Source organism: Sinohyriopsis cumingii, chromosome 8 (genome assembly GCF_028554795.1).
Source record: "Sinohyriopsis cumingii isolate HCF-2022 chromosome 8, ASM2855479v2, whole genome shotgun sequence".
Lineage (NCBI taxonomy): Eukaryota > Metazoa > Mollusca > Bivalvia > Unionida > Unionidae > Sinohyriopsis > Sinohyriopsis cumingii.
In genome coordinates, this window is record NC_142968.1 from 10,491,718 (window position 1) to 10,519,439 (window position 27,722).

The window sequence follows — 27,722 nt, forward strand, 5'->3', positions numbered from 1 at the left end:
CAAACAATAATGAATATATTTCTGTGGTGATATACAGTATGTAAGATGACACCATCTCATATATGACTGAGAGTATTAGAGATGCAAATATAATCTCATACGAGACAAACAAAAATGTAATAAATTTGAGTTTCCATCTCATACCATGAAACAGGATCAGAAGCTGAGATGATGACATCTCAAATATAAAAGGGAGTGTGAGATAATAAATCCTTTTACCTTCATCTCATATGATACATCAAAAGAAATGTAACAAAAATCTCAAGTTTCTGTCTCACATTATGAACTAAAATTGTAAGTTAATATAATGACATCATTTACAATGTCACAAACATGGAATTGAAACTTTCCACGTTAGTTTAAGTAGGACCAAAAAAGGAATATTATCAATTCTTCTTTATTAACCTAAATAAACATGACCTTACTGGCAGACTGCTTGATTTATGAGCAAGAATTTGTACTCAGACCAAATCAGTTTGCCAAAAATAACTCTACTGTGCAAAGTGTTCCAGAAATTAAATTTACAAAGTAAATGTTAAAACAAAATCTGTTCCGTTTTTGACAAATTTTGAAGAAATTAATCTAGTCTATAAAATTTAAAATTTTGATTATTAACCCTGAATTTGAGTTTGTGCTCAAAACATTTTATATCTCAAGATCTAATTTGGAGTTTACCAACTTTTGAGCACTACTCAGGCTCAGGTTTTATATCTCAAGATCTAACCTTGAGGTTACATAAGTTTTGCACTCAGACTCAGTTTATACCTCAAGATCTAACTTAGAGGTTACATATGGTTTGCACTCAGACTCAGTTTATACCTCAAGATCTAACTTAGAGGTAACATAAGGTTTGCATCCACTCAGTTTATATCTCAAGATCTAACTAAAAGTTACATAATGTCTGCACTCAGACTCAATTTATAGCTCATGACCTAACTTAAAGGTTACACAACTTTTTAGCACTACTCAGACATGGTTTTATAGCTCAAAATCTAACTTAGATGTTACACAAATTTTGAGCACTACCCAAATTGGTTTCATATTTGAAGATCTAACTTAGAGGTTAAACAACTTTTTAAAACTACTTCAACTGAGTTTCTCAAAATCTAACATACAAATTAACACAATTTTCAAGCACTACTCAGACTTGGTTTCATATCTCAAGATCTAACCTAGAAGTTAAACAACTTTTGGTTTCATATCTCATGATCTAACCTAGAGTTTAACAACTCTTTAACACCACTTAAACTCGGTTTCTCAAAATCTAACCCAGCAGTTAACACAACTTTTGAGCACTAGCCAGACTCAAATTTGGATGAATCATTCATGCATGGAGTAACTTACACCAAAATAATTCAAGACAACTATATCACAGTACATTCTACATGGTAAATTTACAAATTTTGTACTGGTATCTGAAATTTAGTAAGTTTTAAAAGAATGTTTGATAACCTTGGACTAAAAGCAAAGAATTTAAAATCTGAAATACAGCATTAGTTACAAATAACTCTTCCATATCTCCTAATGTCATAAAGTTAAGGGACACAACTCTAAAATCATGATCTTTAGAAATAAGTATAATTTTGATGTATTCCTGTATTTGATACTTAATGATAAGGGATTCAATACCAATATCTTTTAAAATATCTCACCTAATTAAATGGGAGATTCAATTCCAATATCTGTTCCTTATCTCACTGAATGAGATAAAATCTGAGATAAGAGGATTCTAAACATCTCATCCACAAAAATAAACATAATTTTCACATGGCCAAAAGAAAAAAGTTGATATCTTTTCAATCTCACCTGATGACATTTATATTTAACACATTATATTCCCTATCCACCTGATGAGATATTAGATTTAGCTCAGTCTATTCTTATCTAAACAAATTATATTAAATTTAACCCAAGTCTATTCCCTATCAAACCTGATGAGATGAGAATGAAGGAAAGAGGAATTAAACACACAATATTAAATAAAATATCATTTTGATGCATACCTTAGCATCTCCACTGTCTTCAAACATCTGACGGATGAAGCTATCAAAGGCATCCCAGTTTGTGTCTCTAATGTTGCCACCAATTGCCCACAAGTAACAGAATACAAAAGTGGCACAGATGAGGGGGTGAAGTTTCTGAGCATCTTGTTGCAAATTTGGTCCTCCTCGACTGAAGAGAAGGGACTCCATTAATTTGCAAAGGGTCACCACTTTGGAGATGTCAGGCTGTAAATTATTCAAACAATAAAAGCTAATAACTGTATTTAATACACTTGACAAAAATCAGTCACAACTCAACAGACAGCAAAAATGCTTTAAGTCTCTAAATTGTCACTGCATAAATATATGCAATCTTTCTATGGTGGTCTTTAATTTTGGCAAATTGTTTTTCAGTAATATAGCAAAAATTAAACCCCTGCTAAATTATTTATTGGAAATCAAATTTTGTTCTTATCTGAAAAATTAAATTTCATCAATACAGTATATACTTCATTATAAGTCTAGTCCAGTGCAAACTGCATAGACCCAAGTCTGCCATTGCATAATGTGGAGGCAAATACGGGTCTACACAATTTATTATAAATAATTAGTAGAACAAACAACACAGACCCTGATCAACCGCCCCATTATGCAATGGCAGAACATGTTCTCTGTTGTTCGTAGTTGGACCCGACTTATGAGCAAATACATACGTTAATTGTTTTTTTAATGGGTTCAGAAGTCCTTTTGTTTGTGGTTCGTATCAACCATAAAACCAAACAAAAAGTATACCTATGGAGAAAATAAATTAATTCACCAAACAGAGACATCAAAGAACACTGCCTTTACCATAAAGTTTGATACTGTTACAACATAATTTTGCCAGATGAAATGTGATAATGGGTTACAGTGTATAATAATCATAACATGCTGATACTCAAAGCTGAAAAGGAGTATTGTAAAACACAAATAATACAGTGATTTGGGTAGTAAACATACCTGGGGTATCATCTGAGTGCATTTCCTGGTAGCAAATTTAAGACCTTCATCCACATACTTTTTGTACAGATCAAGAACGTATTCATATGTCTCTTCCTTCATCTTGTCCTTGAACTGGGTCATCCATGTTTGCACATAGGGCATCCATCTTAGCTCCTCCGAGTCCACAAACACCATACCACACCTAAAAATATGTTATTAACATATGCTAATTATGAGCAAAAAATAAGCTTCCATGAGTGTCAACAATTCAATAACTCTATTAAAAAAACAAGATCAACATATTACATTTTAAAAATTTTCCCGATTATATTTTTAATAGCAAAATTAAATTTAATAGAAATATCTGATAACTATTCCATTCTTTTTTCAATAAAGAAAACACAATTTACTGTTTGAGATCAAAGGGCTTAATGGATGACTCTGTTAAACTGAATATACAGTACTCTTTAGCATTTTAAAACTGTGTTGCCATCTATGGTAATTTTCAAAAATTATATTTGAATTTGCATATATCCACTTGGTAATCAAATAACCTGTGTGACAGATGAGCTACTGTCCTACCCTCAGTGCTCATATTAAACTGTTAAATAAATTTCATTATAAATTGAACAATGAAACTGTTCCATAAATTTCATTATAAAGCAATCACTCAAACTATTTCATAAATTTCATTATAAAATGAGCACTCAAACAATTTCATAATAAAATGAACACTGACACAATATTTTCCTATTTCATTATGAGATGAAAACTCAATATTTCATAAATTTCAATATAAAATGGGCACTGAAAATATTGCATCTATTCATTATAAAATGAACACTCAAAATATTTCATAAATTTCATTATTAAATGAACACCCAGTTTTGTATATTTCATAATAAAATGATCTCTCAAACTGTTTCATAAATTTCATTACTAAATCAGCACTCAAACTGTTTCATAAATTTCATTATTAAATCAGCACTCAAACTATTTCATAAATTTCATTATTAAATCAGCACTCAAACTGTTTCATAAATTTCATTATTAAATCAGCACTCAAACTCTTTCATAAATTTCATTTATAAAATGAGCACTCAAACTGTTTCATAAATTTCATTATTAAATCAGCACTCAAACTCTTTCACAAATTTCATTTATAAAATGAGCACTCAAACTGTTTCATAAATTTCATTTATAAAATGAACACTCACATAAGATCCTCCATATGTCACACTTCTGACACCAACTATAACCCGAAACTTAAAGTGTAATTAGCTATCGTAAAAATGACCTTTCATACATTCATTTTCTTACCTGCTGACAGTAGCAGGTGAAGCCACTGCCAGATCCTGTACCTCAAATAGCATGTGAATGTAAGGTGTAAACTTAATTCGCTCGCTGTTGGCGAGACACAACATTTTGTTGTCGTCCAGAACCGTGTTCATGTTCTCAATCCATAATGCATCCACTGGTCCATCACAAATCACCCACTGGTGGTCTTCTGATGTGTCCTACAAACCAGAAATTAAGTTGATTTACTTTCATGAATACATCAATCAATACAACAATGTATTATAGTAAAATTACAGTAAAACTAGATAACTTTCATATGGCATTTATTTCACTCTTGTAATTATTACAAAATTTCCATCTTGTTTGGATTTTTCCCTCCGTTTCTCATTAAACACAATTACTGGTTACAGTCACACATAAAGGAAAGTTAACTATGAAGTATTAACAAGCATAGTACCATGCACACTATTTGCATTCGGAAGTATTTATCAAAGAATTTTCATTTTCACAATTTTGGAAAAAATATTCATATTCTCTACCATGCGACATAGTTTTCTCCAATACTGATACGTCAATTAAAGATGTTACCATATGTACTCAATTACAAGCCAACCTCCGACCCCCATTTTACAGCTAAAAAAAGACTGTCTCTTTGACCCTTCTAAAAACTGGTATGTATTTTGCAAGTCATATGTCACTGAAGGGGTGACTTGTCATCAGTGAGTTAGATTGCATTTTGTAAAAATAAACAAGTAAAAATAAATGGATGGATGGATGGATGGATAGACAGACAGAGAGACCGACAGACCAATGGAAGGACAGATGGACGGCTGGCTGGCTGGATCGATCGATCGATAGATAGATAGATAGATAGATAGATAGATAGATAGATAGACTGGAAAAAAAACACAAAATCCATTGTAAAATACAATTATATTGATTAGAATAAGTCACAAATAAACTGACAACTTACAATTTGTCTTAACTGAATGTTTGACATTTTAAATCCATTTATATGATAAATCCATTAATTCAATTATAGGTGTCATACCAATATAAAAAATAGTACTTCAGAATGATCTGATTCACAATATCCTGTAATATGTTAATTCCACACATCTTACAAATAAACAACAAAATCCAGTCCATATTTTTATGATTATCAGTATCCTGTAAATGTCACTATCTAATGCTGGTTCAAAGTCCAAGAATTCATCCTCATTGTCTGATAAAGTTCTGAAAGCCTCCACCATTGTCTCTTTATTGTAAATCATCATCAACGTAAATATTGCCCAATTCCATTTCCTCTGCTTTACTGACATATGTGGGTGATTATGTAGAGACTGAGTTTGGGCTGTGTGAGTAACACTTTGATCATACAGTGTGTGAAATCTATGCAAATAAACACAAGCCAATTGGAAGGAAAAATCACAGGGATTCAAATTGCCATCCTGTCACCTGGCACTGAGCAAGCATCAAAGTTGTGGCTCAATCAAAGGGTGCTCACGTGGGAAAACAAAGAGGGTGCTGAATCTACAACCTAAGGAATTAAGTTCAAGCATGCACAAAAAGTTGTATAGCTCTACTTGGCAATGAAGAAGTGGAAGTATTAAATTTGTGGCTTGATCAAAAGGATTTCAGCTTGAAAACAAGTGAGTTCTACCTGCACAAGCCATGGACTTATTGGACCATGTACATTGAGAAAAAACACTTGGGAAATATCACCTGGGGATTAAATCAAACTTATGAAAGAGGAAAATAAAATTAAATCAAAACTTCTATTGCATACAAAACAGTGTTTATACAACACAGCAAAGACTGCATCCAATTAAGCATATATTTTGCTATCCAATGGAATTTAAAGAAATTTGATGCATGTTTTTGTGTATTGTCAGTATGGTTGTGATTATGTGAATATCTGCACATGTGTGTATAGTATTGCCATTTGACAATGCAAAGTTTACCAACTATTTCTTTCTTTTTAAGTGTATCCAGTGCTTTGGAAAAAAACAAGTTTATTTTTTATTCAGATTTGAATTTCCAAGCATTTTCCATAGGCTTATATAAATATATAGTTTACTGTTAAATCGACGACATCACATTTTTTGGTTAAGTGCACTGAACCATTTGGGACTTCAAAACACACTTTTTGAGTCTCCCCCCCCCCCCCAACACTGTCTGGGAATATAACAGGTATGATCACTTTGCAGTGAGTAGTATTTAATTTATCTGTAATATTTTCAAATTATTAAAATCTAACTAAATATAGATACAAGGACTGTGCAATGAATACCCTCAAGAAATGGATAAACACAATGCATGTTGTATACACATTTCTGATTGGGAATGGTGGCATAAAGATATAAAAATACTTGAATTGACATTTATTTTGTGTACTGCAAACATCACAAGTTTTCAACATTACCCCAAGATTTATGAAATATTTTTTGCATTTCACACTAAAGAGACAAATCCTACTCTTCATGAATCAAATTTTCAGTACAAAATGTTGGCTTATAAGTGAGCATACATGGTAGTCAAAATTGTTCTTGTTTATCATGGGGTCAATTAATTTTTTTTAAAAAAGCATTTCATATATGGCTATATAGGGAGCAGAACAAAACAACCAGACCATAGCTGATGTGGACAACCAAATGCTCTATTGCTCTAGGCATTATTGTTTTCATTCTAGGAGGAAGGGAAGTAAATCTTACCTGGACACAGTGTCTAACAGTAATCCCCATTAGGCCATCATGCCATTCTAAGGTCAGTTTATTGACCCCTCCATAGAGCTCTTCCATTGTGATGGACTTTGGGTTCAGAGTATACGTGTGGACTGGTTGATAGAAATAATTGTCAACTCCTTTAGTATGGAGATTTGCAAGTGTATCAGCCAGGACCTGGAGAAGAAAAAAAAGTGCAAAACTAGTATTGAACTAGTCTGAGTGCTTTCAACACTTAATGAGTCTTTTTCAATGTCAAATACAAAATATAGACAAGACAAACAAATAAAACAGAAAGATCATTGTGTTTGCAAAACTTTACATGGCTGTTTCTACAGGAAGTAAAAAGGGCTCCCATCATCCAGACGGTCTGAGGCAGTTAATGCACAAAACCATCTGCCATATCATGCATACATATTCATCATACTGCTTTTATTCCATGCTTGATGCAACAAGAATACCTGATATACCAGTGTTCATTTTTCTCTCCTGTCATCAAAAAACCTACTTAGAACAGAGAATAAATACACATCAAGCAGCAACTGGCTAAGTGTGGTGACTGATGCAGGCCCTATACAGTCATAAAACACTTAAAACTCAAATTTGTTATCAAGATAGTTTTTTACCCATGTAGAGCATACACCTAACTTAACCAAGATAGTATTTACCCTTGTATAGCATACACCTAACAAAGATAGTATTAAACCTTGTATAGCATCCACCTAACTTAACCAAGATAGTATTCACCCTTGTATGGCATACACCTGACTTAATAAAGATAGTATTAAACCTTGTATAGCATCCACCAAACTCAATCAAGATAGTATTAAACCTTGTATAGCATACACCTAACTTAACCAAGATAGTATTCACCCTTGTATGGCATACACCTAACTTAACAAAGATAGTATTAAACCTTGTATAGCATACACCTAACTTAACCAAGATAGTATTAAACCTTGTATAGCATACACCTAACTTAACCAAGATAGTATTAAACCTTGTATAGCATACACCTAACTTAACAAAGATAGTATTCACCCTTGTATGGCATACACGTGACTTAACCAAGATAGTATTAAACCTTGTATAGCATACACCTAACTTAACCAAGATAGTATTCACCCTTGTATGGCATACACCTGACTTAATAAAGATAGTATTAAACCTTGTATAGCATACACCTAACTTAACAAAGACAGTATTCACCCTTGTATAGCATACACGTGACTTAACCAAGATAGTATTAAACCTTGTATAGCATACACCTAACTTAACCAAGATAGTATTCACCCTTGTATGGCATACACCTAACTTAACAAAGATAGTATTAAACCTTGTATAGCATACACCTAACTTAACCAAGATAGTATTAAACCTTGTATAGCATACACCTAACTTAACCAAGATAGTATTAAACCTTGTATAGCATACACCTAACTTAACAAAGACAGTATTCACCCTTGTATAGCATACACGTGACTTAACCAAGATAGTATTAAACCTTGTATAGCATACACCTAACTTAACCAAGATAGTATTCACCCTTGTACAGCATACACCTAACTTAACAAAGATAGTATTAAACCTTGTATAGCATCCATCAAACTCAACCAATATAGTATTCACCCTTGTATAGCATACACTTAACTTAACCAAGATAGTATTCACCCTTTTATAGCATCCACCTGCCTTAACCAAGATAGTATTCACCCTTGTATAGCATACACCTAACTACAAAACAATGCAAACTCAGATCTACAGCTGCATAATGTGCTGGCAAATTAAAGTCTACACTGTTTATTCATACATGATTACAATGTGCTGGCATATTAAAGTCTGCACTTTTTATTTGTACAGTGATTTCAATGTGCTGGCGTATTCAAGTCTACACTGTCTAACAGTGACTTCAATGTGCTGGCATCTTCACTGTTTATTCTTACAGTGACTTCAATGTGCTGGCATATTAAAGTCTTCATGGTTTATTCTTACAGTGACTTCAATGTGCTGGCATATTAAAGTCAACACTGTTTATTCATACAGTGCTGGCATATTAAGGTCAACACTTTTTATTCTTCCAGTGACTTCAATGTGCTGGTAAATTCAAGTCAACACTGTTTATTCTTACAGTGACTTCAATGTGCTGGCATATTAAAGTCTAAACTGTTTATTTATAGAGTGACTTCAATATGTTGACATATTAAAGTCTACACTGTTTATTTATAGAGTGACTTCAGTGCATTGACATATTAAAATCTATACTGTTTTTTCACACAGTGACTTCAGTTTAACCATTCCTGAATACAACATTTTGCTATGGTTCTAAACTTTACCCCAAAGCTGACATTTAATGGATAATATAAGAACCACTGAGAGTTATATTGTGAGAAAATTGTAATAAGTCCAAGAGACAGAGAAAACAAAGATTGTTTGAGGATGTACCCTGAGGATGGTCGTTTTTCCTCCACCTGTTGGGCCCACCAGCATGACACCATGTCGTACCAGCATGGTTTCATAAAGCTGTATGACCTTTTTCATCTGCGTTGTGACAGACTGAAGTCCCCGATTTATCTGCACTGCCTCTATTTCTTCTTGTAGGATGCCATAATCATGTTCAGGAATCATAACTCCTGGGAACAAATCCTGTAGAATGGCCTATTGATAGAGGAAAAAATAAACCACAATGTAGTAAAATGAAATTCTCCATAGGGATTTTGTCATGCATCAGCCTTCTTCTAGTGATTTCTGGAAGAGCTTAATGGTTTTGTCATGCGTCAGCTTGATGGTTTTGTCATGGTTTTGTCATGCATCAGCTTGATGGTTTTGTCATGCATCAGCTTGATGGTTTTGTCATGTGTCAGCTTGATGGTTTTGTCATGCGTCAGCTTGATGGTTTTGTCATGCATCAGCTTGGTGGTTTTGTCATGGTTTTGTCATGCATCAGCTTGATGGTTTTGTCATGCGTCAGCTTGATGGTTTTGTCATGCATCAGCTTGGTGGTTTTGTCATGGTTTTGTCATGCATCAGCTTGATGGTTTTGTCATGCATCAGCTTGATGGTTTTGTCATGCATCAGCTTGATGGTTTTGTCATGTGTCAGCTTGATGGTTTTGTCATGTGTCAGCTTGATAATTTTGTCATGCATCAGCTTGATGGTTTTGTCATGTGTCAGCTTGATGGTTTTGTCATGCGTCAGCTTGATGGTTTTGTCATGGTTTTGTCATGCGTCAGCTTGATGGTTTTGTCATGGTTTTGTCATGCATCAGCTTGATGGTTTTGTCATGTGTCAGCTTGATGGTTTTGTCATGCATCAACTTGATGGTTTTGTCGTGCATCAGCTTGATGGTTTTGTCAGGCGTCACCTTGATGGTTTTGTCATGCATCAACTTGATGGTTTTGTCATGCATCAACTTGATGGTTTTGTCATGCATCAGCTTGATGGTTTTGTCATGTGTCAGCTTGATGGTTTTGTCATGCATCAACTTGATGGTTTTGTCATGCATCAACTTGATGGTTTTGTCATGCATCAGCTTGATGGTTTTGTCATGTGTCAGCTTGATGGTTTTGTCATGCGTCAGCTTGATGGTTTTGTCATGCATCAACTTGATGGTTTTGTCATGCATCAACTTGATGGTTTTGTCATGCGTCAGCTTGATGGTTTTGTCATGTGTCAGCTTGATGGTTTTGTCATGCATCAGCTTGATGGTTTTGTCAGCATCAACTTGATGGTTTTGTCATGCATCAGCTTGGTGGTTTTGTCATGGTTTTGTCATTCGTCAGCTTGATGGTTTTGTCATGTGTCAGCTTGATGGTTTTGTCATGTGTCAGCTTGATGGTTTTGTCATGCATCAGCTTGATGGTTTTGTCATGCATCAGCTTGATGGTTTTGTCATGCGTCAGCTTGATTGTTTTGTCATGCATCAGCTTGATGGTTTTGTCATGCATCAGCTTGATGGTTTTGTCATGTGTCAGCTTGATGGTTTTGTCATGCATCAACTTGATGGTTTTGTCATGCATCAGCTTGATGGTTTTTTCATGCATCAACTTGATGGTTTTGTCATGCATCAGCTTGATGGTTTTGTCATGCGTCAGCTTGATCGTTTTGTCATGTGTCAGCTTGATAGTTTTGTCATGCATCAGCTTGATGGTTTTGTCATGCATCAGCTTGATGGTTTTGTCATGCGTCAGCTTGATGGTTTTGTCATGCGTCAGCTTGATGGTTTTGTCATGGTTTTGTCATGCATCAGCTTGATGGTTTTGTCATGCATCAGCTTTATGGCTTTGTCATGTGTCAGCTTGATAGTTTTGTCATGCATCAGCTTGATGGTTTTGTCATGCATCAGCTTGATGGTTTTGTTATGTGTCAGCTTGATGGTTTTGTCATTCGTCAGCTTGATGGTTTTGTCATGCGTCAGCTTGATGGTTTTATCATGTGTCAGCTTGATGGTTTTGTCATGTGTCAGCTTGATGGATTTTCATCTATCAGTGTTCTTCTAGTATTATACATATTTAATTTGTGTGTTTGCTAGTTTTTTTATAATATGCCATGGGTCATGCAAAATATTATCTTGTAGCTGACCTTGTCCAAAATCAAGTCGTGTACCTGATTAAAAACATTGATTTTCTTTCTGTAAATAACTAATACATAGCTAATATTATCTCTGTGAGTATGAGTTTAACATTAGGATCATTATCAACAGATGTAAACATATTTACCTTGGTCTGAGTCTAAGACATTGTGTTTACCACATTCTATATTATAATTTTAGTAACAGATTTTATCCTGTAAACATCTGGAATCTTCTAGAATGAAATTTTCAATTAGGTAAGTTTTTTAGAAAATGGTACTTGTGACCTAGGTCTGGTAGAGGAGTATAAAATCTTGTTTACTGGAAAAATTATTTATTTATGCTGTAAGATCTTGAAGCAGAATCATTTGTTGTGTTCAGTTTTTTATTTGGGCTGAAATTATTTAATTCAAATTATTTAATTCAAATTCTTCTTCTCTGGAAATACAAAATACTTTATATATTATTAACTGGAAATTCAAACAAAGGAACCTTGCATTATCTTGCTGTGATTCAAGAAAAGACTGTTGGCACATCTCAACTTTTCAGGTCACATCAACACCTTCAGCATTAGACATTTTTTGGAATATCACTAAAGTTTATTCAGAACTTTATTCATTAGGACTTGTGTTAGTAATTCCAGGATTATTTGGGATTAAATTTTCAAGTTTCCTTTACCATTTCACTTTGTATTCTAGGGAAATAAATGATTTGTAAAATTTTACAAAACTTGTTGGTTTTTGTTCTTTTCTGTTTTTCTTTATGTAAGACCATAAGGTTTTAAGAGCCATGTCTGTAATAGCTATGTGTCGTTAGCATCATTATACATACAAACTATATCACAAACTATACACTGATGATATAATGTTATGATGCATGCAAGAATCAAGTGAAATCAAGACAAGGCTGTATGAAATCCTATCTCATTATTTTCTCAAAAAAACTGACATAGTGGATTAAAATATCCTATCTCATTATTTTCTCACAAAAACTGACATAGTAGATTAAAATATCCTATCTCATTATTTTCTCACAAATACTGACATAGTGGATTAAAGCCTGAATTAATGTCACTCTCACAAATGCTGTAAAACACTGATTTGAGGGATTTACTGGACATGATTCAGTCAAGGCAACTAAACTTGCAATATATCACTCACTTAAATAGCAACATAACAGCTCATAGGAAATAAATCTGCATTTAAAACAAGCTCAGTGAGCTGAGACCATCTGAATATAAACAGGGAACATGTTGATTAGAAACAAATAAATAGAATGAATTTTAAATAAGAAATAAGAACTTTTCCATGCTGTAGAGTAGAGAACAAAAATAGGTGAGAGGCCTCAACTTTTGCATTGAACATGAATGGCAAGTTATACACCCACTCCAAGCTTAATGTGTAATACATAGCCACTAGAAGTTTTACATCTAACATGAATGGCAAATTATATGTGTAATACATGTGCACTAGAAGTTTTAAATCTAAACTGAATGGCAAATTATACACCCGCTCCATGCTTTATGCATAATACATAGCCACTAGAAGTTTTAAATCTAAACTGAATGGCAAATTATACACCCACTCCATGCTTTATGTATAATACATAGCCACTAGAAGTTTTACATCTAACATGAATGGCAAATTATACACCCACTCCATGCTTTATGTGTAATACATGTGCACTAGAAGTTTTAAATCTAAACTGAATGGCAAATTATACACCCGCTCCATGCTTTATGTATAATACATAGCTACTAGAAGTTTTACATCTAACATGAATGGCAAATTATACACCCACTCCATGCTTTATGTGTAATACATAGCCACTAGAAGTTTTAAATCTAAACTGAATGGCAAATTATACACCCACTCCATGCTTTATGTATAATACATAGCTACTAGAAGTTTTACATCTAACATGAATGGCAAATTATACACCCACTCCATGCTTTACGTGTAATACATAGCCACTAGAAGTTTTAAATCTAAACTGAATGGCAAATTATACACCCACTCCATGCTTTATGTATAATACATAGCCACTAGAAGTTTTACATCTAACATGAATGGCAAATTATACACCCACTCCATGCTTTATGTGTAATACATGTGCACTAGAAGTTTTAAATCTAAACTGAATGGCAAATTATACACCCACTCCATGCTTTATGTACAATACATAGCCACTAGAAGTTTTACATCTAACATGAATGGCAAATTATACACCCACTCCATGCTTTATGTGTAATACATAGCCACTAGAAGTTTTACATCTAACATGAATGGCAAATTATACACCCACTCCAAGCTTAATGTGTAATACATAGCCACTAGAAGTTTTACATCTAACATGAATGGCAAATTATACACCCACTCCATGCTTTATGTGTAATACATAGCCACTAGAAGTTTTACATCTAACATGAATGGCAAATTATACACCCACTCCAAGCTTAATGTGTAATACATAGGCACCAGAAGTTTTAAATCTAAACTGAATGACAAATTATACACCCACTCCAAGCTTAATGTGTAATACAAAGGCACCAGAAGTTTTAAATCTAAACTGAATGACAAATTATACACCCACTCCAAGCTTAATGTGTAATACAAAGGCACTGTAAGTTTTAAATTGAAACTGAATGTCAAATTATACACACACTCCATGTTTAATGTGTAATATACAGGCACTAGAAGCTTTACATCTAACATGAATGCCAAATTATACACCTGCTTCATGATTAATGTGTAATACATAGGCACTAGAAGGCCACAGTTGGCTCTGGAGATTATTAACCAATTAGTTAAACATGACAAGGTGTGCAGTGTGACATGGGTGTGTGGACAAGGTATGCAATGTGACATAGGGGTGTGGATGAGGTATGCAGTGTGACATGGATTTTTGGACAAGGTGAGTAGTGTGACAAGGGTGTGTGACAAGGTAACTGACATGGGTGTGTGGACAATGTATGCAGTGTGTCATGGGGTGTGGACAAGGTGTGCAGTGTGACATGGTTGTGTGGACAAGGTATGCAGTGTGACATGTATGTTTGGACAAGGTGTGCAATGTGATATGGGTGTGAACAAGGCATGCTGTGTGACATCAGGGTGCAGACAAGGTGTGCAGTGTGACATGGGTATGTGGACAAAATATGCAGTGTGATATGCTGATGTGGATAAGGTATGCAGTGTGACATGGGTGTGTGGACAAGGTATGCAGTGTGACATGGGTGTGTGGACAAGGTATGCAGTGTGACATTGGTGTGTGGATGAGGTATGCAGTGTGATGCATGTGTGGATAAGGAATGCAGTCTTCAGCTAACTTTACCATGCAGACCATTGTTTTCTTATTATATTTTCAATGACAATGTTTTATCAAGGAACTTGTTATAGAAAAGAAGTTATTCTGCAGAGACTATATTTCTTAGGGAGCCATAGTGACCATGACCTTGAAATGTTTTATCACAAAATCAAGAGGCCTCTTTTACAACGTAAATGCAAGACATCTGCATAACTCATTAAGGTATATAGTCCAGAACTAAAATTGTTATGCAAAACCATTTTTCTTTTCTTCAGTCAAAGTGATCTTGCACTCTTGACCTAAAAATCAATATCCTTTTTCTTGCTCATTGTGTTAGTTATCCACAAACACTGGCGAATGTACAGGGTCAATAACTGAACATTTTTGTTCTTTTCTATTAGACACAGTAACCTCTACCTAAGGCTTTTTGACCCTGTAATCAATACACGTCTTTACTACCGAAAGTGCAAGCCCTCCACAAAGTGTGTTGCATGTCTATGATGTAAAAATAATGTTATTGTGGAAAATACATTTTTCTTCTTTTAGGCACAGTAACCTTCACTTTTAGACTCAAAAAAACAATGGGCTTCTTTCTTACCCCTAGTGCAAGCCATTCACAAACATTAGTCTAGTTCTGTGATATAGAACTAGTGTCATTCTGTGGAAACCCTTTATCTTTTTTCACAAAGAGTCATTCTGTGGAAACCCTTTATCTTTTTTAACAAAATTTAGTCTAGTTCTGTGATATAAAACTAGTGTCATTCTGTTGAAACCCTTTATCTTTTTTCACAAAGTTCAGTCTAGTTCTGTAATACAGAACTAGTGTCATTCTGTGGAAACCTTTTATCTTTTTACAGTCATGGTGACCAAGACATGATCTTTTGACCCTGAAATCAACAGTTCTTCCTTACAACAAAATCAAGGTTGTGGTGTAGAACTAATTCTATATTCTTCTTCTTTCAGTCAGTTACTTTGACCTTTGACCTGTTGACCCTGAATCTAGTACAGTTCTTCTCTAACCCAAGTGCAACCATCCACAAAGTTTGGTCACTGTAAATGGTGCAGAACTCAAGCTATTGTGCAGAAAAAAAGACTGGTAACGGAGAGATGGATGGGTGAACAACATAACGTGTTCTCCCTTGTGGCAGGTGCATAAAAACTACACAAACTGTTTATGTTACATTAATACTGAATTTGCTGAAATCAGAAATGATTGACAACATGGATTATAATAATTAACAGCAGTGTGTGAGCAAGAAATCTTTTAAAAAATTTTAAAATGAAAGATTTACAGCATCAAATGTTGATAACTATATTGCATCACAGTGTCTTTCATGAATTAGAAATGTGATTAACACAAATGAACCATTAAAGTGCCTAAAAATGGACCTAAATAAAATCCTTAACAGGACAAATTTGAATAGACACATAAATGAAAGTGAGATGCCAATATATTTACCAATGTCATGTATCATACAAATATTGTCTTAATTTTAGTTTTCTCGTTAAATTTGCTATATTTTCATTCTCACCAAAATTTTGCAATCTAGGGTATCAGCTATGATATGCTACATTTCTTACCTGGAAAAGAACAGCATCTTGCTTCAAGAATTTTGGCAGGTTGCTGTCTCTGAGAGCTCTGATCAGCACTACATCTTCATTCTTATCTGGGTTTTGTCTTTTGAGTTGTCCAGCCATTACGAGCACCGATTTGACAGCTCTCATGCCAAAGTCGTAGTGATCCTGTTGAGACAGCTGCTCACTACACAACTTGTACATCTGAGTCATCTTCTGGGCCAGATTCTTTGACGACTCAAATCCCTCAGAATACAGGATCACCTCAGCAATCAGAGCTAGAGTTGTGAAAGAAAATGAATTTGAGATACCCTGGAAATCCTTGGTTGATAGTGAAATGAATAGTGTGACAGCTTCCCAAACTTTGTGAAGGCATTAAGGTTATTATCTAAGTTTTCTCAGGAACAAATTGTTGTAAAGCCTATCTGCTTTTTGAGACAGAAGTAAAAAAAAAAAAAAAAAAGTAGTCCCTCCTTGAATCAAGGAACTGGTAACAAATCCTTCAATCATCAGTTACCATACTGGACTGGATGTGAACATTCTTCCACAAATGTAACTGGGGGCCCTGAGTGGCCGAGTGATCTAAAGTGCTCTACGTTACGGATCACTGCCATCTCACCTCTCTCTGTCTATTCAATGTTGCAACATTGTACCTGCTAGCATATCCCAATATATACTATGTGATAAATGTGACAATACCCAAGAAAACCAAAAAGCTTTATGTCTGTTCAAAAAAGATTTAAAAGATTTTGGTATGGTCATTTTGTGTATTATTAACCCACTAAACATTAGTTGCCAGACTGGTCTCCCCTACACAGCAAGAGTTATCAGACTGGTCTCCCCTACACAGCAAGAGTTATCAGACTGGTCTCCCCTACACAGCAAGAGTTATCAGACTGGTCTCCCCATCACAGCAAGAGTGCTAAAATTAGCACCTGACTCTTTGGTGTGGAATTGAAAGCACATGTTTCAAACACATGCAGGTCCAGAAAATGCCACAGCTCATATCCTTTCCTCAACACAGAAGCAAACATCAAGGTTTCATCTATACTGATAAATATAGACTTGATCATGAGCACTCAGAAATTGTAAGTTATTGAATTTTTAGAATCATGGTGTTTGCATAGGTTTACTATGTGAACTGAATTAGTACTGTGAGTCCTATACCAGTCTCAGTAATAAAACTGCCAAATTTTATTTTAGGTGGATACAGTTATGTAAAGTGATAAACGAATTGTACAAAGTAACAATACAAAGTAACTTCTGTTTCCATAAAGCTTCTCTAAAACCAAAATAACAGATAAAACCTTCAATGTATACCTCTCATCTGAAGAAAGAGCAGGACTTAGATAAATAGATGGAATATGCTGTATAGTGAAAAAGTTCTGAGAAATCATTCAACTGGGAAAAAGATCAGAATGTACAAGGTCATGTAAAAAGCATCATAACAATGCATGCGTGGGAATTATAGGTTACTGCATTTGTATGGGAAAATATCTACGAGTTTTTTGGATGGATATACTGCACAACCTTGCGAGTGCAGTATATCCAGGCAACTAAACGAGTTAATATTTTCACATACAAATGCAGTAACCTTTTTATTATATGCTCATTTTCTTACTCTACCTAAGACTTAATTATATAAACAAAACTACACTGCAGGAAACAAAGTAACTGAAAGTATGCCATATTCCAAACTAAATACACAAGCGCAGATTCATCAGTACACAGCAACATTAAATGCGCACATAACTCTGCCCAGAAAAATTTGAACTTAGTCATGCACTTGACATCACTTTTGAAAGAAAATGGCATTTTCATCTACTTAAAATTGAAATTTAGAGTCATATTGTGAATGAATGTGCATTGCAACCACTTTTCCATTTGGTCTGGAATGAACAGATTTGGTATTTTTGTTGATTCTATGTAATTTCATGATTATGGACTGGATTTAGCTGTGCCAATTCTACATGAAGTACATCTGATTTCAGCAACAAGGAAGCAGAGTGCTGACATCTGCAAATGTGTTTCTGTTTTACACTGAATGTTTGGAATCATAATGTGGGAAAAATATGAAGTCTTTCAATTGTAATTACCAAAAAGATGCTACGGAATATAACATTCATTTCATTTTAAGTGTAGTAAGGAGGATGTAAATGCATTTGGAATGTAGTCGAAAATTACAGTACAATTTTGAAATGTGTAATCGAGCTTTAGAACCCATGACAAGGTTCATGTAATTCAGATTCGCAGAACTAAGAAAGTAAATTTTGAGGAAATTCAGGATGAAAAACTGTAAGTATATTTTTTTGCCATTTTTAATACCAGCTAAAGAAAACATGTTTATGCCTTATCACCTGCATGCTATTTGTAGGGACCCAGCAATTTTATGACCTGTCTGACATCTATCACTAGCCTAAATCCAAACATTGTATCAAAAAGTTAATGCAGAGTATTGCAAAGCAGTTGGTATGTTGCAGTCCACAAAACATCTGCCTTAGTTCATTCAGAACAAATTTAATCAACTAAAATGTAAAGTGTCTACTACATGAGTGTACATGATTTGTTTACAAAGTAGTTCCTAATACATATGTGCATGTGAGTGCAATATGAATGTGTGCAATATCGTAAAATATTGCATGATTCTGACAATACAGAGTTAACAGAGACAAAAATGAGCATGACAAAAATGAGCATATAATAATTAGTAAATGGTGACTGGTCGATCTAATGGGGAGACCACTCTTATCTGACATCCATCTCAGAAAGCAGATGACTTCTAAAACACGCTTAAAGATGAAGTGATTGTCTTTTATAACTTGAAAGAGCTGGGTTTGTAATGTTGCAGATGTACTCCTAAAGTAATATGACTAGGTAATGTATTTGAAGAAACTTTATCTGAAGTCCACAGTGCCTTTATCACCTGGCCATTTAGGTGATAATATCAAGGTTATTATAAAGGTTATTGTGTCTGATACATTATATTAATATTACAATATCACTAATACTGGACATTCTGAAACAAACAAAAGTCAAAAGGAAATTTTCAGCAATGAATTGCAGAAAACATTGTACAACATTTGCAGCACATCCATAACAGGCAGATGGCAAGAGTCACTATACAGTTAAGGTTACTTTCAATTTGTAATAAATATGGTGACCATATAAGCTTTCCCATGCAAAGCCCAGAGCTAACACAGAATCATTATTTAAGGCTGATGAAAAAATGTGACCAGCATAAAGCATTCCCTCTCTCCCTTCATTTTTGCAGGTGGGAAATAAATTAGCAAATGAAATACTAACCACAGTCAGGTATCAATACCACAAAGGTTCTGAAAAGAGCCAATAAAATACAAACCAGTCATGTACCAACATTGCAAAGGGTCTGAAAGTAGCCAGTAAAATACTAACCATAGTCAGGTACTATCACTGCAAAGGGCCTGAAAGTTGCCAGTGAAATACTAACTATAGTCAGGTACCATCATTGCAAAGGGCCTGAAAGTCACCAGTGAAATACTAACCATAGTCAGGTACCATCATTGCAAAGGGCCTGAAAAGGGCCATAAGAAATACTAACCACAGTCTGGTACTATCACTGCAGGGGACCTGAAAAGGACCTTAATGAATACAAACAAGAGTCAGGTATCATGATTGTAAAGGTTTATAAAGGGCCTTAAGGAAAATTAACCATGGTCAGGTACCATCATTATGAAGGGCTTGAAAAGGACCTTAGGGATTACTAACCATAGTCCGGTACCATCATTGCGAAGGGCCTGAAAAGGGCCTTAAGATTATCAGGGAGCTCTGTACGTCCTGCATAACCTGGATTCATTGTAATGAAGGCAGCACAACTCTGCACAAGCTTGATCTCTCGACCCTCAAACATGAAACGCTGAACCTGAAATTGGAAAATGGTACATTCCAGATTACTGCAATTGAACTGATCGGTTTTTAAAGTCAAGGTATAATCTTAACCACAAAAGGAAAAAGAAAACAACTGTCACTCATTGTTTTTAAATTTAGAAAGTGACTTTTTACAACACAAATATAAAATCTGATACTAATCATCATCAGCATTCTTGAATCCAATTCATATGGCATCTGCTTTGGACCTTTTAATGCAGTGCTTGTGCAAGTCAGCTGAGATGCAGTGGACAATGTGTTGGTTTGGTTATTAGCTGAGAAGCAGTGGTCAATGTGTTGGTTTGGTTATTAGCTGAGATGCAGTGGACAATGTGTTGGTTTGGTTATTAGTTGAGATGCAGTGGACAATGTGTTGGTTTGGTTATTAGCTGAGATGCAGTGGACAATGTGTTGGTTTGGTTATTAGCTGAGATGCAGTGGACAATGTGTTGGTTTGGTAATGATATACACTAATTCAAATATAGAAAATTCTGAAACTTTGCAATCTGTTTTTTTTACTTGATTGCAGGTAGCTGATTAATATCAATTAACATCAAGGTGTAATTAATTATCACTCTCTAAGTATGATTGATTACCAAACTGCAGGCTTAGAACCTGATCGACAGTATTTCATAAACCAAACAAACTCAGTACTGGATGGTCACATGGTACAATATACAGCCTAGAAATGAGCTTGAACATCTTTATGTAATTTCATGGCCAAGACAAAATTCATCACTGAGTTCACATTATAAAATAACAGAAAAGAGTATTCCTTTCACTATGTATCACTTTAGTAATGAAATAGTATTAACTTCACTATGTAGCACTCTGATGACAAAATAGTATTAACTTCACTAAGTAGCACTCTAATGATGAAAGAGTATTCACTTCACGTTATAGCACTTTAATGATGAAAGAGTATTCACTTCACTATGTAGCACTATAATGGTGAAATAGTATTCACTTCACTTTGTAGCACTTTAATGATGAAAGAGTATTCACTTCACTATGTAGCACTTTAATGGTGAAATAGTATTCACTTCACTTTGTAGCACTTTAATGATGAAAGAGTATTCACTTCACTATGTAGCACTATAATGGTGAAATAGTATTCACTTCACTGTTACAGTAGCACTCTAATGATGAAAGAGTATTCACTTCACTATGTAGCAATCTAATGATAAAAGTATTCACTGTTACAGTAGCACTCTAATGATGAAAGAGTATTCACTTCACTGTAGCACTTTAATGATGAAAGAGTATTCACTTCCTTGTAGCACTCTAATGATGAAAGAGTATTCACTTCACTGTAGCACTCTAATGATGAAAGAGACTGCTAGTCATGAGGGAATGATACTCGTGAAGAAAATCATAACCCCTGCCCACTGACAGAAGTGAATGACTAATACCTTATGTAAGCACTTAAAGGTGATATCTAACTCTAACTACATAGACCTGATATGACAATGCCTAATTTGCCTGCAAATCTTGGTCTATGAAGTTTGCATGGATTAATCAGTTGAACAAACAATACAGACCCTTACATGATGTACTTCTACTATGAGTAACTTCAGTAAAAAGTAGATATTGCATTGGCATCTGTCATATATATTTGAAATGCATTCATGCCTTGAATCTACCAATTAAATAAGATCTGATGTGGTCAGACAGTTTTGGACACAAAGTTATTCTGTGATGATTTATTTTATATTTTAGTACTGGTTGCCATATTTGAAAGCATAATATGCAGATTTTCACCTGGTTACAATGGAAGCCACATTACTGCCAGTGAATTCATTCCTAAGACAATTTTTACAGAGCATATCCAAGGAACATTCCTGTCATGTTTAATCATACCAAAGGCAGATATGCAAAAGATGTGAAGAAAAGGTGTTCTACTTGGAAGCTATAGATGCCATGCCTTTACTAGGTGTTTCTCCCAAAAAACTCTTTTAGATATCGTCATAAGAGTTGTTCCTAGCAATTTTAATCAAAACTGGTTCAGCCATTATGGAGAAGAATGAAAATTAGTTTTTCAAATTGTTGCTAGAAAGCTATCATGGAAACAAATCTGGTAGGTTAAGTAATATCAGCTGTTTGTAACAAGTTTGATCAAAACTGGCTCAGCCATTCTAATGAAGCTGTAAACAGGCATTATAACACCACTGCCAATCCAGCAACACTTGATTATAATCTGAAAGCATTACCAAAGAAACACTTCTATGAATTCTGATCAAAATTCAAATTTGTCTCAGCCATATAGGATAAATTAAAAATGGGTTTTCCATATGAAGGAATATACACCATTGCTATGGGAACATCCGAACCAATTCTCATTGGCTCAGCTGTTCAAGAGAAGAAGTTATAAAATAGGCTTTCAACCCGATTGCTAGGAAAACCTCACCATTGTTAGGAACATCACCCTTGACACAACTACAACACAGCATATCCTAAGAAACATCCCTACCAAGTCTCATCAAAACTGGCTCAGCCAAGCTAGAGAAGAAGTTCACAAAAGATATTACATGTGGTTGATATGGAATCCACATCATTGCTAGGAAACTCCCAGAAAAAGTTTGTATAGAGTATGTCCAAACTAGTAGAGTATCTCCTAACTGGTAGAGTATGTCCTAACTAGCAAAGTATATCCTAACTGGTAGAGTATGTCCTAACTAGTAGAGTATCTCCTAAAAAGTAGAGTATCTCTTAATTAGTAGAGTATCCCCTAACTAGTAGAGTATCTCTTAACTAGTAGAGTATCTCCTAACAAGTAGAGTATGTCCTAACTAGTAGAGTATGTCCTAACTGGTAGAGTATCTCCTAACTAGTAGAGTATGTCCTAGCTAGTAGAGTATCTCCTAACAAGTAGAGTATCTCCTAACTAGTAGAGCATCTCCTAACTGGTAGAGTATGTCCTAACTGCTAGAGTATCTCCCAACAAGCAGAGTATGTCCTAACTTGTAGAGTATCTCCTAACTAGTAGAGTATCTCCTAACTGGTAGAGTATCTCCTAACTAGTAGAGTATGTCCTAGCTAGTAGAGTATCTCCTAACAAGTAGAGTATTCCCTAACTAGTAGAGTATCTCCTAACTAGTAGAGTATGTCCTAACTAGTAGAGGATCCCCTAACTAGTAGAGTATGTCTTAACTAGTAGAGTATCTCCTAACTAGTAGAGTATGTCCTAACTGCTAGAGTATCTCCTAACTAGTAGAGTATCTCCCAACTGGCAAAGTATCTCCTAACCAGTAGAGTATGTCCTAACTAGTAGAGTATCTCCTAACATGTAGAGTATGTCCTAACTAGTAGAGTATCTCCTAACAAGCAGAGTATCTCCTAACTAGTAGAGTATCCCCTAACTAGTACAGCATCTCTTAACTAGTAGAGTATGTCCTAACTAGTAGAGTATGTCCTAACTAGTAGAGTATCTCCTAACTAGTAGAGTATGTCCTAACCAGTAGAGTATCTCATAACATGTAGAGTATCTCCTAACTGGTAGAGTATGTCCTAACTGGTAGAGTATCTCCTAACCAGCAGAGTATGTCCTAACTAGTAAAGTATCTCCTAACAAGTAGAGTATCCCCTAACTAGTAGAGTATCTCCTAACTAGTAGAGTATGTCCTAGCTAGCAGAGTATCTCCTAACTAGCAGAGTATCTCCTAACAAGCAGAGTATGTCCTAACTAGTAGAATATCTCCTAACAAGTAGAGTATCTCCAAACTGGTAGAGTATCTCATAACTAATAGAGTATGTCCTAACTAGTAGAGTATCTCCTAACAAGTAGAGTATGTCCCAACTAGTAGAGTATCTCCTAACTAGTATTCTTGCCAATTCTCAAAGATGTAAAAAATAAAGCAAATATTGTTATACAGAGGAATGCATAATGACTGTGGGTCCTTCATAATGACTGTACATCCAATGTAATGACTGCGGATCCATCATAATGACTGTGGGTCCAATGTAATGACTGCGGGTCCATCATAATGACTGTGGGTCCATCATAATGTCTGTGGGTCCATCATAATGACTGCAGGTCCACCATAATGATTGTGGGTCCATCATAATGACTGCAGTTCCATCATAATGACTGCGGGTGCATCATAATGACTGCAGGTCCAACATAATGACTGCGAGTCCATCATAATAACTGCAGGTCCATCACAATGATCGCAGGTCAATCATATGAGGTTTTTTGCCAGTTCAGCTCAAAACTCTATATCGATGGAACAAATGACCACTAACCCTAACACTCTGTAATCATTTATTTTACTGTATTTATTTTGTCTTGATTTTACAGAAAAAGATAATTTCATCAGTATTTAAATTTGTGGATAGGACACTGAGGTAGCAGGAAGACCTGCTGATATGCCTATGATGTAGCAGGATATACCACTAAGGTAACAGGCAGACATATTGATATGACACTGAGGTAACAGGCAGACATATTGATATGCCACTGAGGTAGCAGGAGAACATAATGATATGCCACTGAGGTAGCAGGAGAACATGACATGCCACTGAGGTAGCAGGTGGACATAATGATATGCCACTGAGGAAGCAGGAGGATATATTGATATGCCACTGAGGTAGCAGGAGGATATATTGATATGCCATCGAGGTCGCCAGTGAACATAATGATATACTACTGAGGTAGCTAGCAGGAGGACATATTGATTTGCCACTGAGGTAGCAGGAGGACATACAGATATGTCATCAAGGTGGTAAGTGGACATAATGGTATACTACTAAGGTGGCAGGAGGACATGTTGATTTGTCACTGAGGTGGCAGGAGGACATATTGATTTGACACTGAGGTAGCAGAAGAATATACTGCTACTAAGGTAGAAGTCAGTGCTATTTGTCCTCACATGTCTTGTCCTTTCTTCATTGGCTCTTTAAATTTGTTGTTTGCAGCAACCATAAAATCAGAGAAAGTTTGTACTACACAACAAAAGTGAATATGTGGTAAATAATGACAAGGTGAAATATATATATGAGCCACAGAGTGTGTCATCATTTTATTTTCACACATTATCATCACTGTCTATCATTTTGTTTATGTTCACACATTACCATCACTGTCTAGCATTATTGTGCATATTTTCACACATTACCATCACTATCATTATTGTGTTTATTTTCACATATTACCATCACTGTCTAGCATTATTGTGCTCATTTTCACACATTACCTTGGCTGCCTATTATTGCGTCTATTTTCACACATTACCATCACTGTCTATCATTATGTTTATTGCCACACATTACATTGGCTGTCTATTATGATATTTATTTTTACACATTACCATGGCTGTATATTATCAGGTCTATTTTCACACATTACCATGGCTGTCTATTATCATGTCTATTTTCACACATTACCTTGGCTGTCTATTACTGTGTATATTTTCACACATTACCTTAGCTGCCTATTACTGTGTCTATTTTCCCACCTTACCATGACTGTCTAGTATTATGTGTATTTCACACATTACCATGGCTGTCTAGTATTATGTCTATTTTTACACATTACCATGGCTGTCTATTTTCACACATTACCATGGCTGTCTATTATTATGTCTTTTTTCACACTTTACCATGGCTGTCTATTATTATGTTTATTTTCACACATTACCGTGGCTGTCTATTACATTTATTTTCACACATTACCATGGCTGTCTATTTTTACACATTACCATGGCTGTCTATTATTAGGTCTATTTCACACATTACCATGGCTGTCTATTATTATGTCTATTTTCACACATTCCCTTGGCTGTCTATTATCACGTCTATTTTCACACATTACCTTGGCTGCCTTAGCATTCCTGATGGTAATAAGCTGCTGAGCAATGACAGACAGCACCTCAATATCTATTCTGTTGAACTCATCAAAACAGCACCAAGCTCCTGACTGAGCCAGACCAGAGAAGAAACGACCCATCATCTGCATAACAAAAGGTGATTGTTAAATATCTGCTGTAATAATTTTTTCTACAGTTATAAAAGAAAGATTAATAATAAAAAAAATTAAATTGACAGTTTGTAATCCTGAATTAGGGAAAAAAATCCTGAAATGAAACAGTAAACACTTCCATTGTTTTAAATATTATTTAAGAGTAAATAATATTACAATTTGATCGATAAATGATTTCAATGTATTATTACTTCATTTATTTTCATGTTAATGACTTTTTCTGGCTTGCTAAAAATATGTTGATTGGTACCTAGGAAACTAGGCCCTATTGTCTTCATAGTTAAATACGGCCCTATTGTCTTCACAATTAAACATGGCCCTATTGTCTTCATAGTTAAACATGGCCCTATTATGTTCATAGTTAAACATGGCCCTATTGTCTTCATAGTTAAACATGGCCCTATTGTCTTCATAGTTAAACATGGCCCTATTATCTTCATAGTTAAACATGGCCCTATTGTCTTCATAGTTAAACATGACCCTATTGTCTTCATAGTTAAACATGGCCCTGTTGTCTTCATAGTTAAACATGGCCCTATTGTCTTCATAGTTAAACATGGCCCTGTTGTCTTCATAGTTAAACATGGCCCTATTATCTTCATAGTTAAACATGGCCCTATTGTCTTCATAGTTAAACATGGCCCTATTGTCTTCATAGTTAAACATGGCCCTATTATCTTCATAATTAAACATGGCCCTATTATTTTCATAGTTAAACATGGCCCTATTGTCTTCATAGTTAAACATGACCCTATTGTCTTCATAGTTAAACACGGCCCTGTTGCCTTCATAGTTAAACATGGCCATATTGTCTTCATAGTTAAACATGGCCCTATTGTCTTCATAGTTAAACATGGCCCTATTGTCTTCATAGTTAAACATGGCCCTGTTGTCTTCATAGTTAAACATGGCCCTATTGTCTTCATAGTTAAACATGGCCCTGTTGTCTTCATAGTTAAACATGGCCCTATTATCTTCATAGTTAAACATGGCCCTATTGTCTTCATAGTTAAACATGGCCCTATTGTCTTCATAGTTAAACATGGCCCTATTGTCTTCATAGTTAAACATGGCCCTATTGTCTTCATAGTTAAACATGGCCCTATTGTCTTCATAGTTAAACATGGCCCTATTGTCTTCATAGTTAAACATGGCCCTGTTGTCTTCATAGTTAAACATGGCCCTATTATCTTCATAGTTAAACATGGCCCTATTGTCTTCATAGTTAAACATGGCCCTATTATCTTCATAGTTAAACATGGCCCTATTGTCTTCATAGTTAAACATGGCCCTATTGTCTTCATAGTTAAACATGGCCCTGTTGTCTTCATAGTTAAACATGGCCCTATTATCTTCATAGTTAAACATGGCCCTATTGTCTTCATAGTTAAACATGGCCCTATTGTCTTCAT

At 35.0% G+C, this 27,722-nt stretch overlaps 1 protein-coding gene across 3 annotated transcripts in view; it reads right to left on the reverse strand.

Annotated features, from left to right (window-relative positions):
- Positions 1-27,722, reverse strand: part of LOC149792967 (dynein axonemal heavy chain 6-like) — a 246,874-nt gene that overhangs the window by 108,293 nt on the left and 110,859 nt on the right. For all 3 annotated transcript variants that reach the window (XM_089966835.1, XM_089966833.1, XM_089966834.1), the window contains 8 exons: positions 26,143-26,280; positions 20,175-20,328; positions 16,437-16,708; positions 9,428-9,640; positions 6,977-7,162; positions 4,284-4,480; positions 2,982-3,165; positions 2,004-2,228 (listed from right to left, as the gene is read on the reverse strand). In XM_089966835.1, the coding sequence (XP_089822961.1) occupies positions 2,004-2,228; positions 2,982-3,165; positions 4,284-4,480; positions 6,977-7,162; positions 9,428-9,640; positions 16,437-16,708; positions 20,175-20,328; positions 26,143-26,280 (1,569 nt within the window). The remainder of the gene's footprint in view (positions 1-2,003; positions 2,229-2,981; positions 3,166-4,283; positions 4,481-6,976; positions 7,163-9,427; positions 9,641-16,436; positions 16,709-20,174; positions 20,329-26,142; positions 26,281-27,722) is intronic.